Source organism: Notothenia rossii (assembly GCF_949606895.1).
Source record: "Notothenia rossii genome assembly, chromosome: 2".
Classification (NCBI taxonomy): Eukaryota; Metazoa; Chordata; class Actinopteri; order Perciformes; family Nototheniidae; genus Notothenia; species Notothenia rossii.
Window position 1 is genome coordinate 91,526,963 of NC_136904.1, and position 17,782 is coordinate 91,544,744.

Genomic DNA, 17,782 nt, shown 5'->3' on the forward strand with positions numbered 1-17,782 from the left:
AGTATATAGGTGTTACTTTTAAATGCTGAGAAAGCATGTATACCCACTGTCGATACAAAGGGCCCAACCTGGCTGGACTACAGCTATGAAACCTCCACCTGTGCCTCCTCCTAACAGCATATTTATCTCGTTATTTTTAAACATTATACTCATTTTATCATATTTATTACCTAGTTTAAGTGTAAATGTTAGTTTGAAGAACTGAAAACACTGCTTTTAAATAGAAATGGTAGTGTGTGTTTCATGGGAAGGGGATGAAAACAATGTGTTGATTGTCTTCAGAAAGATGTACCAACTGCATGAGTTATAAACTATTTTTTCAACAAAAAAAACCCCTGACTTGTGTTTTATTTTGTGTTTTTGAACACTTGATACTGAGGTGTGTTCATGGTCGCAGTGAGGGGACAGGAATAGTGTCATCATGTGAGCGGTAAGAATAGAGCGGCATGAAGCTCGCTGAGTCCGAACAGTTTACAAATGTCACTGCTGTCAAAGAGCAGGGGGTAAATAATGGCCTCTCTGTGACCTCTGACCTGCTTTAGTGAAGAAAAGTCAAATGTTATGTCAAACACTTTAGACTTGACATCTAAACAGCCTTGGAGTTGAGCCTTTTGACTCAAATACTTGATACCTTCCCTATTAAGCCCAAATATTAAACCGATTAAAACAATTGTAATACAGACAAATGAATGTTCCTTAATTTCCTGAGTCAAAAAATGTTACACTCCCAACACATTGTACGTGATTGGTTAGATGTCCCGCCCCTTAGCCTATCAGAGCAGACTGGGCTATGGTTTCAGACAGAGGGTGAAAAGAGGTGCTGCTGAAAAATAAAGAGCTTTTTGAATATTAAAGCATGGAGACATGTCACAGTAGAGACACTACATACTGATATACACCTGAACATCAGCAGGAGAGGACTCTTTAAAGTAGAGCCACTACATACTGATATACACCTGAACATCAGCAGGAGAGGACTCTTTAAAGTAGAGACACTACATACTGATATACACCTGAACATCAGCAGGAGAGGACTCTTTAAAGTAGAGACACTACATACTGATATACACCTGAACATCAGCAGGAGAGGACTCTTTAAACTAGAGACACTACATACTGATATACACCTGGACATCAGCAGGAGGGAACTCTTTAAAGTAGAGACACTACATACTGATATACACCTGAACATCAGCAGGAGAGGACTCTTTAAAGTAGAGACACTACATACTGATATACACCTGAACATCAGCAGGAGAGGACTCTTTAAAGTAGAGACACTACATACTGATATACACCTGAGCATCAGCATGAGAGGACTCTTTAAAGTAGAGACACTACATACTGATATACACCTGAACATCAGCAGGAGAGGACTCTTTAAAGTAGAGACACTACATACTGATATACACCTGAACATCAGCAGGAGAGGACTCTTTAAAGTAGAGACACTACATACTGATATACACCTGGACATCAGCAGGAGGGAACTCTTTAAAGTAGAGACACTACATACTGATATACACCTGAACATCAGCAGGAGAGGACTCTTTAAAGTAGAGACACTACATACTGATATACACCTGAACATCAGCAGGAGAGGACTCTTTAAAGTAGAGACACTACATACTGATATACACCTGAGCATCAGCATGAGAGGACTCTTTAAAGTAGAGACACTACATACTGATATACACCTGAACATCAGCAGGAGAGGACTCTTTAAAGTAGAGACACTACATACTGATATACACCTGAACATCAGCAGGAGAGGACTCTTTAAAGTAGAGACACTACATACTGATATACACCTGAACATCAGCAGGAGAGGACTCTTTAAAGTAGAGACACTACATACTGATATACACCTGAACATCAGCAGGAGAGGACTCTTTAAAGTAGAGACACTACATACTGATATACACCTGAACATCAGCAGGAGAGGACTCTTTAAAGTAGAGACACTACATACTGATATAAAGCCAATAATGAGCAGAACAGGGCCCCTTTAAAATTATTTTTTTGGGGTGGCAATACATGTTCTTAATAAAGACACACCCCCCCCTGTTTTTCCTCTATTACTGTGACTGAATGAAGTGCCTATACAAGCTCCAGAAGAGTGGTTTTTAATGTCATCTTAAATGCTGTTTGACTTAAACAGCAAGCATTTTAAAATAACTTGAGTGACAAATTCATCTGAAATATTGACTTTATTAAATAAAAAAAAATTAAAGAAAATCACCATTAATCAACGTCTACATTGTACAAAACAGAAGTTGAGTGAGCACTGCTATATGCCGTTTTCACACAGGAAATAAAGTATTTAATGTATGTATAGTTTTCTGGATGTGAGTGACGTTAAAGCAGAGCGCATGAGGAGAGATGAAGGCCAATGTTCAACAGCACAAAGACACACAGCATTTCACATTTAGACTTTGCAACTCGATCCCACTTCCTCTCACTTTAAGTCAGCAACAACACACAGGAAGAGAAACTCACATGCATGAAAATGACTTGCACACATCTGCGTAAACATTACTTTGCGTCTTAAACTGGGAATTTAGGCACTCGTCACCTTACTGTACGGAAGGAAAAAAAGAGTCACGAAAAAGCTCTGTATGAAAATGGGTTTAATTAAATCACATAATGTTAGCTGGGGGGGGGGGGGGGGGGGGAAACAGAAACAACAGATATATATAATAAAAAAAAACAAGAATTAACAAAATACTATGACAAAAACAACTGACACAATCATGGCTAGGCAACGTTTCTCTTAGCGCTAATCGAGCATCAACACTATGGACTTTATAAATGTGAATAATCTTTCTGTCGTAGCCATTACAGTGGAGTGGAGGTGTAGTAACTTCATCCTCACATCGTTTTTTGGACTCCTCCAGAGGCAGAATCGTGTGATTTGTGGAAATTCGGGGAGGGCTCCAACATACACTCATGGCCAGTCAGTTTGGACAAAGTCTGGTGGGGGTGGGTGCAGTTTACTCAGAGGATGTTCTCCCTCTAAGCCCCCACCCTGCACCGCTCTGCCTGTATTAGTCTGTACAGCTAGGAGGGCAGGCTTTAGAAACCACCTCCCATTCCTCCCATGCCTCCCATTCCTCCCATGCCTCCCATTCCTCCGGACATCTCCTTCTCCTCCTTGGGGATCTCCGTCACCACGCACTCAGCGGTGGAGAGCAGAGAGGCGACTCCTGCGGCGTCCAGCAGCGCCGTCCTCACCACCTGAAGGGAGAGAGAGGACGCTATTAGTTTATAGCTTTGTGTCAGCAGTCATTTTATTTCACTCCTATGGTGAAGCCCTGTTTCCAAAGTGCTGATTCTCTGTCTGTTACTTTAGATGAAAATAAGGAGCCCCTCCCCACGCCCCTCTGAGAGAGATTTGGTTACTAAGAACTCAATGGTGCTCTAGGAGGAGATTCAGATGATAAGGGGCGGGGGTTACCTTGGTTGCTGATTGGCTAATGGTTACACAAGACAAGACATCGTTATGACATCATAAAGTGGCCAAAATCTGATCAGTGGTTTTTATATACATTTTTTTTTAAAAGTGCATTTTGCATGATAGGTCCCCTTTAAAGGTGACAATTTTGTAACAAACGTTCCATGTTATTCCTGATTAAAGCAACTCTTGTGGTTTTTAAGTATACATTCTGTGATGCAGTAATGACTATTAGTGTCTGTAAACACAAGAGACGTTCAGAGACGGAAACTGAGGATCTTTTCTGTCAGTTCAGAGAAAAAGCAGATGACTCAGATGTAACCAACGGGTGCAGGTTGAGAACAGAGAGGCAAGGAGATCCTCTCTGATAATTCTCGTGCTGGTGTTCATCTAGCGACATACTAGCCCTGACGCAGCCATGTGGGGACTGAACAGGCGAGAATGAGTCGCAGGAAGTTAGCTACAGGAGGAGGTTCACAAAGTTATTCCTTCCTGTGTGAGTTCCCTGAAACACGGGGACACATTTAGCTCGTTTTCAGACTGGTTTCCTGAAACTTTCTGTGTAAAGAAACTTTCAGAGTCTCTTTCCACAGAGGGGACACATGTTGATTTAGAAGAGACATGGAGAAGAGGGGACACATGTTGATGTAGGAGAGACATGAAGAAGTGGATTTTGCTTAATAGGTCACCTTTAAGTTAAGAGCCAAAGTGGAGCCTTTATCTCCCTGCAGTTTAGAAATATTCTAGAAACCGTAACAAACTAAACTACTGTGAATATCAGACCTAAAAGTGAGCCTCCCAACCACTAGGTGGCAGTGTAGACCCGGTATAGATCTCATATTAAGCTTTAAAATAAAGCGTAGAAGTGATGTGTGTTTCTCACCTTGGTGGGGTCGATGATGCCCTTCTCCACCATGTTGACGTACTCTCCCAGCATGGCGTCGTATCCGATCTCGCCTCCCAACTGCAGGATCTTCTCCACCACCAGAGCGCCCTCCACACCGGCGTTCTTCGCGATGGTCATAGCGGGGATACGCAGCGCCCGTCGGATGATCTCCACACCTGGCAGGGACGGAGGATTTTAAACACATTATAAAGCAGCACATGTGGTCGCTCAAGAAACATTAAATACACTGTAAATGTGCTTTTCACAACTTTACAAAAGGATATCATATTCATTTGTTATTATACTAAATATAAAACGAACCTTTAAAGAGTAGCTCTATATTAAACCAACTAATATTAGTAAGTAAATTAGATGTACATTTACTTCATTGATTGATATTGTTCCCGTTCTAAGGTCAAAAATACACTTTTAAAGCAAAGATTCTGTATTTCTTTATTCGTCGACACCCCCAAACTATAAAGACGTGTCACGTTCACAGCGGTGGTGGAAAGTAACTTACTACATCTCATCAAAAGCTTTATTGAAGTACAATTTTACGCGACTTTATTAACTTATGCATGTATTTGTATTTTCTGCTATTAATACTCCACTATATCTCGGTGGGAAATATATTTTTCTTTTAACCCAATATATGACGATGACCGCTTTCACACTAAGTACTTTCCCAGCACTTAGGTCCCCCATGGAACTAAAGAGCCGATCGCGTTCACACCGGAATGAGTTACTGAGGGAAGATTACGCAAATGAAGCCGCTGTCGTCACTTCTTCTTCTTCTGCTTCGGGTTTACTGGCAGGCCGCAAACCACTTCACGGCGTATACTGCTACCCGGAGTCGGTAAACCTCCAGAACGCCGACACCTCCTCATCTCCACCGCTCCCATGTTTTTTTTGTGTTGCCATAAGTTATTCTCTCTCTGTTGGTGCGCGGGGCTAATGCTAATAATGCTAATGCCAGCAAATACAATGCTTCACAAAACCTTTCAGAGTTTTACGGGACGTGGTTTGCAATTCGCCCAGCCAATCAGAAATTGGAACTTTTTTCGTCCCCAGGATAGTCCCACCTCTCTAGCAGGGACTGAAAAGGGGGTAAAAGTTCTCGTGAGCCAAGTTCTCTTTTTCGTGTGAACGCAAAATTCCAGGAACTATCGGAACTAAACGGGAAAAGTACTCCGGTGTGAAAGCGCCTTTTGATATCTTAAATCACGTAAAAGATTCAGAAAAGCAAATATAGAATTAGGGGGAGCTATAGAGCCATTGTGTGTTTGCGCCAATTATGAAACCCCCCAATAGAAATATATTTACACCTGACCCGACAAGAGCTCAAAAAAATATCCATCTTTTAAGCAGCTCTCAAAAAGGCAATTAATTTGGTAGAAAAAAAAGAATACAAATAATTCCTAGGATTTCAATAGGTCTTCGCTCCAACTTCGTCGAGCTCAGGCCCTAAATATATTTAGCCAAACTATCTCTAACTGTGTACAATAACTGAGCATAGTATGTGTGTACTGACCGATCTTCTGGTCAGCATTGGCCGTGGGGATGGAGTCCAGGCAGGGGATGCAGCGCAGCAGAGCGCAGCCGCCGCCCGGCACGATGCCCTCCTCCACCGCCGCCCGCGTGGCGTTCAGAGCGTCCGTCACACGGTCCTTCTTCTCGTTCACCTCCACGTCACTCGTTCCTCCAATCTGAAATACAGACAGCAGATGTTCTTTAATCTGTCATTTCTTCATAGTTGGTTAATCTGTACAGACTGTAAAACCCCCCCAAGGCAAATGTGGAATTGTAGTTTGACTAAATATAAATAACCAGAGGGGGGAAGTAGTGGAGTATAAATACTTCGTTACTGTACTGTGTTCATTATTATTTAGAGTCATTGCGTGCCTATTGATTTGAACACGATCCGTGTATCCATCATTTCCTGGTCTTCTCTAAAGAAGAGGGACCAATGGAAACGTTGTCATGTTGCCGTTGGTCACCATGGAAACATTCATTAGCTAACAATGACATTATTGTTCTATTAATATAAAGGGAGGTCAGGTACTCTTTAAAACAGCTGCTAGTTATGGGTACTTTTTACTGAAGTACATTTCAAACCCTCTTTACTTTTACTTGAGGAAAGAAGTTTAGTCAGTACTTCTACTTTCACCAGAGTATTTTTAAACACGAGTATCTGTACTTCTACTTGAGTAAAGGATGTGTTTACTTTTGCCCTCTCTGTGCATAACATTAGATTAGCTTTCTAGTCACTGTGTGTTGAGACGCACCTTGAGCACGGCCACTCCGTCAGAGAGCTTGGCGAGCCTCTCGTTGAGCTTCTCCTTCTCGTAGTCGCTGGTGCAGTTCTCCAGCTGCTCGATGATCTCAGCTGCTCGTCTGTCTACGTCAGCGGTGCTGCCGCCGCCCTTCAGCAGCAGGCAGTCGTCTTTGGTGATCTGAACCTCGCCCACCTTACCGAAGTCATGAGCCTGGATGTCCTCCAGAGCCAGACCCACAGCATCGTCTCCAAACACCTGCAGGGAGGACGAGATACCAAGATAAGTTTAACATTTAACAAGAGATAAATCCAGATCAATCGCTGAAGGCTCTTTTCTCTCAGTGGTCGTACCGTTATGTTAAATGTTTGTTTTTCATGTGTTGTGTCTTGATATTTGAATATGCTAAACTAGAGAGAGAGAATCGCTGGGAAGGGGGGGCTACAACTACAACAAGATGAACATATTTGACCATGATTTAATTGTAATACACGTTTCAATATGATGCCGAAGTAACAACATACTGATACCGGTTAGTAAAAACCATGAATTAATGCTTTGACATGTCTGCAGACAGACGGCAGGCGAAGAACCTTTTAAAATGCGTGTTTTCTAAATGGAGCTTGGCTAAGCTAACGCTGTATATGCTCCGACCGTCCACACTCACACCAACGGCCTACAGAGATAAATAAACCAGCGACTGTATTCACCATGACACAGACAGTCTGTGGTTTGTACTTGTTTAACTTCTGTCTAGTTTCTGAACAGATATGAGGAGCTGTGAGCTCTGAGTGCTAACAGCTAACGGCTGATGTTGGTTTTGTGGTTCTCATTGAAGATGACGTCACAGCTCCGCCTACACTGTGTTGCTATAGTTACCGCCCCAGCTACTAAACTGTAATGGAAACGCAGCATAAAGTACTATACCGTACTAAGCTGTGCGAGGCCCTGCAGTGGAAATGCGCCATTAGAGTTTCCTACTTTCCACTTTAAGGACCACCGGTGGCTGGAGCTTAAAATAAATTAATTTGAAAATGTGCATGGCACGAAGGACCACCCTGAGGAACACGGTTTGGGCTCTGGCAGTGTTTAAAGACTGGCCGATGGAAATACTTTCTTTCTTGCACCTGCAGGGTATTCGCACTCAATTAACTTCACGTCTGTGTGTAGTACATTTTTATCCCCAGGGGCCGTGATGAAGCACCGTGGGGCCCATGAACTACAGCTTCACTGTGGCAGCCATTTTGGCCAGTGGCATCCACAGAGGAGGAAGCACTGAATTTGACAAGGCTGCACCATTTTGTATTATTAATCTGAATCTGCAAACTAAAGTTATGAAATACTTGTATTTGAATTAAAAGGTGAAATATGTCGTTACCATGGTTATTGCAGTAGAGGTTTAAGACGGCATACAATGGACATGATGTAGTTAAAGAAAAGTAATTGACCTTCCACGCTTACAATCTACGTAATTATGAGAGAAAGCAGTGAACTTACGGTTCCTCCGGTGGCGACGGCCATGTCCCTCAGCTGGTTCTTCCTGTTGTCTCCGAACCCTGGAGCCTTCACAGCCACAACCTGGAGCCCCACCTTCAGCCTGCATGTCAAGATGTGAGAAAGAAACTATTTACTAAAAGGCCAAGAACATCAAACGAGATGCAGTGATGGCAGGTTAGCGTAATTACTTGAGTTGAACTAACGATTTCCTAGAGAAAGAACTTAAATGTACGGCATACGAACACTTCTGTCACTTATCTTTCAAAGAAAATTGAATTTCAATTGTATTTTTTTTTATAGAAAAACAGAGTAAAAATCAATATTTTCTATAAAACACCTCCAAGTCTACCAATACAGTAAGCATTGTTAACAATCTTGTATGTCACTTGTATTCTCTCTCCATTATTATGTATCTTTCTTATTTTCTAAAGTCGGCCATCTTTATTACATGTTGTATGTGTTTGAGCCCTGGGGTGGTACTCTGTTACTGGTTGTCTAATACTTGAAACCTATTCAGGATTGTATTGATATGGAACTGAAAATGTGAATATGAAAGATATATTGTACTGTATTATTGTCTGAAACAGAAAACACCTCGAAGTTTTTATATAAATGGATCAGGACAAGAAGAGAGAATCTTTAGGTCCCTTTAAAAAGGTGACAATTTTGTAACAAACGTTCCATGTTATTCCTGATTGAAGCAACTTGTGTTTTTTAAGTACCGTAATTTTCGGACTATAAGGCGCACCTGAATATAAGCCGCAGCAGCTAAATTGAATGATGTGTACATATATAAGCCGCACTGGACTATAAGCCGCAGGTGTTTTAATGTTTCATTACCATATGTAAGGGTTCGTGCACAGAGGGGATTGTCGGGAAAGAGATGGCTGTTTGAGGAAGCTCCCATTTATTAACATTTCAACAAACAAGTTGCATATTTGCATAACGTATTCAAGTGTTACCATTTAGTGCAATAGTAGCTACAGAACATGTGCTGTGTAAACTGTACTGTATCACATAGCGTTTCAGACACACAAACTTTTCAACTTTCAAACTTAAACGGTGCGCTCCCAGCGCACGTACCGGCAGTGATCTACAGCAGTGGTTTTCAACCAGTGGTACGGGGACAAACTGTCTCGCTCTCGTAATGTCTGTCTGTCTTGCTCTCGTTCTGTCTCTCGTACCACTCTCGGTTCCACTTTTACTTTTGCGCGCTACCTGTCTCACTCTTTTCCGGCCTCCAGCTTTTCCTGCTGGAGCCCGCCGCTTAAAGGTGGGGGGCGCGGACCGGCCATAGAGCCCATAGAGTTAAAGGTGGTGGACTGTAACCTGTAAAATCCATAGATTTAGGAGGTCCCCTAGTGGCCGCTAGCTGTAACAATCCATAGATTAGCTGCACCGTTATATAAGCCGCAGCGTCGAAAAATGGGGAAAAAAGGCGCGGCTTATAGTCCGAAAATTACGGTATACATTGTGTGGTGCAGTAATGACTATTAGTGTCTGTAAACACAAGAGACGGTCAGAGAAGGAAACTGAGGATCTTTTCTGTCAGTTCAGAGAAAAAGCAGATGACTCAGATGTAACCAACGGGTGCAGGGTGAGAACAGAGAGGCAAGGAGACCCTCTCTGATAATTCTCGTGCTGGTGTTCATCTAGCGACATACTAGCCCTGACGCAGCCATGTGGGGACTGAACAGGCGAGAATGAGTCGCAGGAAGTTAGCTCCAGGAGGAGGTTCACAAAGTTATTCATTCCTGTGTGAGTTCCCTGAAACACGGGGACACATTTAGCTCGTTTTCAGACAGGTTTTTATAGAAATGGATCAGGACAAAAAGAGAGAATATTTGTTCTTTCTGAAATTATCAGATGTTTTTCCTCAAAATTCTGACTTTCTCTCAAAATAAAAAAAAACGACTTTTTCTCAAAATCCTGAAAATAAAGTTTTTTTTTTAACTTTCTCTCAAAATTCTGACTTTTTTTCCTCAAAATATCAAAATTCTGACTTTCTCACAAAATTCAGATTTTTTTTTGTGTCAAAATGTTGACTTTCTCTCAATTCTGACTTTTTCTCAAAAATCGTACTTTTCTCAAAATTCAGATTTTTTTTCTCAAAATCTCAAAATGCCATGTTTAGTTCAGATTAACATGTTGATTTGGAAAATACATGAAAAAGTGGATTTTGCATAATAGGTGACCATTAAGACATGCCACATGAGACCAGAGCATCTCCTCTTCACGTGTACCTGTTGAGCACCAGGGTGCTGAGCGCCTCTCCGTCCACGTCCTCGGCCACGATCACCAGAGGTTTGCGGTTCTGGTTGGCGAGCTCCAGAGCGGGAACGATGCTCTGCACGGTGGAGATCTTCTTCTCGCTCAGCAGGATGTAGGCGTCCTGGAACTCGCACTTCTGGCCTGGAAACACCAACAAACACACTCAGCTTGGAGCTTCTTCATTTCTTCATGGGAGGTGTTTGTAGAAATGTGAGCTCCCTTACCTTTGGCAGAGTTGATGAAGTAAGGGGAGATGTATCCGCGGTCAAACTTCATTCCCTCGATGATCTCCAGCTCGTCGTGCAGGGTCTTCCCGTCCTGAGATGAAAAGCATTCATTAGCTCACACACACTATTACAGACTTATTGAGACATCATTAAAGCAAATGTTTTGAACCTGTATGTTCAATATTATTTACTACAGGGGATACCGAGACATCAGTAACATAGTGTGTGTTTGGAGTGTGTGTGTTGGGAGAGTGTGTGTTTGGAGTGAGTGTGTGTTGGGAGAGAGTGTGTGTGTTGGAGAGTGTGTGTGTTTGGAGTGTGTGTGTTTGGAGTGTGTGTGTTTGGAGTGAGTGTGTGTGTGTGTGGGAGAGTGTGTGTGGGAGAGTGTGTGTGTGGGAGAGTGTGTGTGTGGGAGAGAGTGTGTGTGGGAGAGAGTGTGTGTGGGAGAGAGTGTGTGTGGGAGAGAGTGAGTGTGGGAGAGTGAGTGTGTGGGAGAGTGTGTGTGTGGGAGAGTGTGTGTGTGTGGGGGAGAGTGAGTGTGGGAGAGTGTGTGTGGGAGAGTGAGTGTGGGAGAGTGTGTGTTGGAGAGTGAGTGTGTGTTGGAGAGTGAGTGTGTGTGTGTTGGAGAGTGAGTGTGTGAGTGTGTGTGTGTTGGAGAGTGAGTGTGTGAGTGTGTGTGTGCGGGGAGTGTGTGTGCAGGGAGTGTGTGTGCGGGGAGTGTGTGTGCGTGGGGAGTGTGCGTGGGGAGTGTGCGTAGGGAGTGTGCGTAGGGAGTGTGCGTAGGGAGTGTGCGTAGGGAGTGTGTGGAGTGTGTGTGGGGAGTGTGTGTGGGGAGTGTGTGTGGGGAGTGTGTGTGGGGAGTGTGCGTGGGGAGTGTGCGTGGGGAGTGTGCGTGGGGAGTGTGTGTGTGGGAGTGTGTGTGTGTGGGAGTGTGTGTGTGTGGGAGTGTGTGTGTGGGAGTGTGTGTGTGGGAGTGTGTGTGGGAGTGTGCGTGGGGAGTGTGCGTGGGGAGTGTGCGTGGGGAGTGTGCGTGGGGGGTGTGCGTGGGGAGTGTGTGTGGGGAGTGTGTGTGGGGAGTGTGCGTGGGGAGTGTGCGTGGGGAGTGTGCGTGGGGAGTGTGTGTGGGGAGTGTGTGTGGGAAGTGTGTGTAGGTATTAAAGTTCTGATCCTAACCTTGACAGTGATGACTCCCTTGCGGCCGACTTTCTTCATGGCGTTGGAGATGATGGTACCGATCTCCACGTCTCCGTTGGCTGAGATTGTGGCAACCTTTAAAACAAAAAGCATTTCATGAGGACTTCAGGATGTCTCGTAGCGACAGTGGTGGAAGAAGAAGCCTTTACCCTTACACTAATGTGAAATACTTCATTAAGTCATGCATTCAAGTTCAGAAGTATCGTCAACGAACCGTATCAAAAGTACTCATTCTGCAGGAAACTGGCTCCATATGTGATATTTAAATATATATATCGAGGGCCATTAATCATCAATTAGCGGGTTACTGTCGTAGAGAAACGAAATTCTGATACACATGTTTTTGTAATATATTGGATTATTTTACCTTAAATAGTTATTCCACTGGTTAGATAATCATTATTAATAATATGCATCATTTTTATACATAGTCCAAAACCTGTATCTACAACTTAACTAACATTTAAAATGAATTGAGTCGAGTAAAAAACATGATTTTCTTAGAAGCATTTAATTGAAATACTCAAGTGAAGTACAAGTAGTGGATTTGAGTTAATCTACTTAATTACTGTTAAAGTTATTTCAAAAATGCAAAAGCCTAAAGTGAAACTATAATCTGCATACTGTACTTAAAGGAGTTATTGATTGTGCAGTAGATAGTAGGTTTTATAGTTATTTGTTAATATAACCCAATTTGTGTTCTTTGAAATTGAAAAGTATATCGCATTGTGTTTGTTACTTTCGTTGCAGTTGTATATGTCTTACGTGTAATTTGGCTTTCTATTTATGGACATGCTTTTATTTTGAAGGAGAGTTAGCGCAGTTGACAGGAAGTTGTTGTTGCTATGGAAACAACGTGACTGGGATTAACGGAGAAAAGTAATATCTACATATAAAGACAGAGAAAGTAAACGATAACGTTTATGGTTAAGTGTTAGCACCCCCCGAAGAGGCACAAGCTCTTACGTTGATATTGGAGATTTCAATAAATTCAATTTGAAAAAAAAAGCAAAACGAATAACGAAATTGAAAACTGAAAGTACTCCAACAAACGAATATTCGGGTGCAGCCATAGTAGATATTCCACGTTTTCCGTATTTTGGATGAATATTACTTCTTCATTAACGTGCACATTTCATTGTACTTGAGCAAATGTACCTAAAGTGTTTGTGCATGTGAGTATTACCGGCATGGTTTGGACGGTGTATACCCGAACACAGTAAAAACGGAATACCCTCTTGTGGGATTAATAAAGCATGTCTTCTTCATCTCCCCCCCCCCCCCCCCGCACTCCCTCATCATGTCTCTAAATCAACCTCTCATCATGTCTCACCTGTGCGATCTCCTCGGGCGTGGTGACCGGCTTGGAGAGGTTCTTCAGCTCCTTGATGACGGTCTCCACGGCCATCATGACTCCTCTGCGGATCTCCACGGGGTTGGCTCCCTTGCTGATGATGTCGAAGCCCTCCTTGGCGATGGCGCGGGCGAGCACGGTGGCGGTGGTGGTGCCGTCGCCCGCCTCCTCGTTGGTGTTGTTGGCCACGTCCTGCACCAGCTTGGCTCCGATGTTCTGGTACCTGTCCTTCAGGTCGATGCTCTTGGCCACCGTCACTCCGTCCTTCGTGACCTTCGGGCTGCCCCAGCTCTGCTCGATGATCACGTTACGACCCTGGAAACAGAGACAGGAAGTGGTTAGATATAAAACGGGGATCTGGATTCCATTACAAAGGGGACGTAGATGAGAGTTTGAGGCTTCATTAAAAATCTGTTTGAATTAACTAATGCTAGGGAATCATTTGCCCTCGTGTCCTCCTTCACCCTCTGACACAGATGCTCCAACCTTGAGCAGCAGTTATCCCGCTTAAGGAGGGGCTGCCCTAGCAAGTTGATGTTACCAGTTTGTGACCGGGCAGCTGTGTATCAGAGATAGTCATTGTTGTGGGACACCTGGGACACATCCTTCTCGGGGTGTAAATGACCCCGAGCCATAACCGACAACTAAAGTTGATTCAGTGTCCTCAGCTGTTTAGTTTAACGAATGAAGAAAGTTGTTTACCCGTTAGAACCTCATAGGAGAGGAAGGTGTCCACTTTGAGCGATAGAATGACTAACAAAGCCCTTATATACTAATAAAGGACTAGCTTATCTAAAACCAGTTGAGTAGCACTTGAAATGTTTTGGCTCTATGAAACCTGATGTACTTCTATGATTCGGTTTTCTTCAAGTTTGTATCTTGTTGGTCGAATGTACTTGTTGTAAGTTGCTTTGGATAAAAGCCTCAGCTAAATGTAATGTAAAAGGTGTGGCATCTCAACCGTGTGGTCAGATCGTGGCCCGTGACATGTCTTGTGAATTCTCCGGCCGAAGCTCCAAATAAACCGTCAGTGTTTGCCATCAAAGCTCTAGCTCTCATCGTATCTCTCTCTGAGTCCTGACTCCAATTGCTTCAGAAGTCCCCCCCCCCACAGAAACACTTATATTATACTATCTGTAGGATTGCTTCTCACACGTGTGATCCACATCCTCATTTGTTTGTGTTAAAAAAATAAAATAAGGGTTTGACCTCCCGCTTGCAATGGAAGCAAACATTTGTATTATCTAAAAGCTCCATATATTGCCACAATTAATAGTACTTGCTTTCAGACAATGACTATAAAAAGACGTAGCATAAATGACCAGGTTGGAAAACCTTTTTAAAATGTTTATAAAAAAAGTAAAGAGACAGATTTAATCAGATTAATGAGTTTGTAAAATTCAGGATTTTATTCACGTTTTCTGTTTTAAAAGCATTTATTTTAGGTATTAAAAAATTACCCAGAACCAGTGGTGAGTTAAGTATTTTCTAAATTCCTGCTTTCAAACCCTTGAATGCTAATCTGATTTAAAGAACAAAGGCTAATCCAATTAATCACTTTGTCCGAATTGAGGGTTTTATTCGAGGACATTTTCAACGACAGACACAAAAGTGTGTAACTCATTACTTACAGTTCTCCTATTATACTGTTTTTCATCAATATATCACAGGTCTCAGATATATACAGAGCCTGTCTCTGATTGGCTGAAACCCAAAACAGATCATTGTAGCATTACCCATAATCCCCTCTGTTTCAGCCCTGTTTCCAAAGTGCTGATTCTCTGTCTGTTACTTTAGATGAAAATAAGACATGCTGATGTAGAAGAGACATGAACAAGTGGATTTTGCATAATAGGCGACCTTCAATATGAGTTCTCACCTTGGGGCCCATGGTGACGGCCACAGCGTCGGCCAGCAGGTCGACTCCCTGCAGCATCAGAGCTCGAGCCTCAGCTCCGAACTTCACGTCTTTGGCGTAGGACCGGGTGAGGTGAGGGGCGAGCGCACGGCACACGGGCCGCACCTGCTTCATGATGGTCGGGAGGCGGAACATCTCTGAGGAGAAAAGAGACAGAAAGAGGAGGAGTTAGCCGACATGTGAGACACTAATGGACATCGTGATGTGTCCAATTAAACCCGCAGAGCTATTGGGAAGTCACAATAATCTAATATGCATGGGAAGACACATGTTCACCAAAATAAATGAAAGTTTCTCATCAAATGTTAAGATGCAGTCTCCACAAACTAAGAGTATAAATAGCATAAAGCAGAAATACTACCTCAAATGTGTACCCGATTAGTGTAATTGGGTAAATATATATTGAACCAGTAGAACCACACATTTTTCCATCTGCCAAATAGTCCTAATTCACAGTAATTTAGCCCAATAGTTTTTATTTAATTGGTGAAAAACACCCCAAAATATAGTGGTAGAAAGGAACTAAGTACATTTATTGAAGTAGATGTTAACTGTTGATGTTTAAATTATATACCAGCTGCAACATTACACATTCATACATTCATAATACAATTAGATCAAATACACTGTTCTGCAAAACTATACATTAAATGCATTTAAAAAGGCATGACTTTTTCCTCAAAGAGTATTTATTCACTGTAGTATTGGTACATCCTAAATAATAATCATTCAAACCCCCCCCCCCCCCCCCCAGATGTCACATGAGGACAGAATTATGTGTTACAAAGGTTAACTGAGCTCCCTAGTGGTCTATAGTGGTATCGCATGACACCAGTTAATGAATGAATGAATATCCACTTCTAAGTCAAATATTTTCAAAGTTCTCTGAATTATCTTCTACAAAAAGGTTACATTTATTACAAAAATATAATGTCACAGGTTAACTTGTGTTTTCAGGGGATGGATATAAAGTCACACTAGTTATTATTACTAATTAATGAGTAGTTTAATTCAAACTACAAATTTTGACCAGCTACCTGAGGGGATCCAATCAAATTAGGATGCAACCATTTCTTATTTGTATCAGTTAGTTAACTACTGAGATACTATATTATTTTTTAAATCAACATTTGAAAGCTTTAGGGCCATGTTCATGTTGATATAAGAATAATTGTCTCGTTAATTAGAAATCCCTTACGTCAATATTGAAAAAAGTGGCCTTGTCTCAAACTCATTCTAAAAAAAATTGTCAGTATAGAAGTATTAAGCTACATAACTACTCAATTAAAGTACATTGAAGTTGTACTTGAACACATTACTTAAGTAAATGTACTTAGTTACTTTCAGCACTGCATTCAATTTAGTGCTTTTTTGCCATTTCTGTATAAAGAAAATAACTTTTATTTCTCTCGAGTAAATGCACTTCAATATTATTTCTTACACTGCTTTTTCCTAATTTAAATCCAATCCTGAATTTAAAAAAATCACCCGTTTTAGTTTGATTTTAAACTTGTTCGTGTAGATCTTTAAACTACCTGTATTAAGTTCAACATTTTAATGATTTTAATATACCCATCGACTGTTTATCCTTCATTTGGAACAATTTAATGGCTTTTATTTCACTGTTTTATAACTGTATAGCTGCGTGTCTGTTAGTAAATGTCTTTGTTTCTTCCTTTTCCTTGATTACGAAATATCCTTTTAAATGAGGGTCGCCCTTTAATTATCTCAGAAATATTGATATTTAAGGCACATGTTAAAATACAATCGACAAATTAAGAGTATAAAAGTAGCATAAAGCAGAAATACTAACTCAAATGTGTACCTAATTACAGTAATTGGGTAAATATAGTGGCGTCACTATGATCTCACAACCACCCATCTTTCAATTTGCCCCAAAAAAAAAATCCTAATTCACAATATCTATAAATAATAAAGAATCTGGTTTATTTTACCATCTGTCATTAATCGTGACTGGATTATGAAAAGAACCCAACCCCCCCAAAAAATCCACTTCCGGGTTCCCCCCCACCCCCACGTGTGCTCTTCAGGTCGTGCGTCACAAGGTCATATTGTAAAAAAAGCATGTGCGGAAACAGCCTGACCATAAATGAAACTCCATCCTACTGTCTGACAGCAGGAATATATGGTTATAATGTATTTAAATAATAATTAATTCATATTAAAGACATGCTTCCTGCATTGGATGTAAGGTTATGCACAGCTGCAATGTGGTGGAGTATGACAGGCAATGTTGCATCATGACATTTCTGATTAAATTCAATTAAAACAGGGTATATCATACAAAGACAGTTACCTAAAATTAGATGTAGAATGTAGTTAGATTCAATCATGTATGTCCTTGCAGTTACGAAAGAAAAACCTGTATGCTAGGAGTATTTAAAGCTAGTATAGTTGCCTCATAGCTAGAGCAGAAATCCGCCTTTAATGTTACACGAAAGTGCATTAAGCTTGTAGTATTAGTCACATTCGTTTTTTAAGGAGTTAGTAAAGATGTCAGCACTTACTTGTGAGGTATTAGAGATCGTGTAGCTGCTTCTTGGTGCAGGTCTGCAGGTCTGAATGAGAGACGGTCGGAGTAAAAGGACGAGCCGTGTGCTGCAAATGAGATCTGATGGAGCTGCACATGGGCTTTTCACATCCGGGGCATTCACCGGCGGGCCCCGGAACATGAATAACTGCAGAAC

At 41.8% G+C, this 17,782-nt stretch overlaps 1 protein-coding gene across 1 annotated transcript; it reads right to left on the reverse strand.

The window, feature by feature from the left end:
• Positions 1-2,195: 2,195 nt before the first annotated feature.
• On the reverse strand, positions 2,196-17,747 carry hspd1 (heat shock 60 protein 1). Its single transcript, XM_079664239.1, has 11 exons — positions 17,603-17,747; positions 15,036-15,211; positions 13,136-13,471; positions 11,782-11,877; positions 10,606-10,699; positions 10,354-10,522; positions 8,111-8,210; positions 6,626-6,871; positions 5,872-6,046; positions 4,338-4,516; positions 2,196-3,237 (listed from the first exon to the last, which is right to left on the reverse strand). Exons 2-11 carry the CDS (start codon positions 15,207-15,209, stop codon positions 3,076-3,078), a joined length of 1,731 nt encoding a protein of 576 aa, XP_079520365.1. The 5' UTR covers positions 15,210-15,211; positions 17,603-17,747; the 3' UTR covers positions 2,196-3,075.
• Positions 17,748-17,782: the final 35 nt, after the last annotated feature.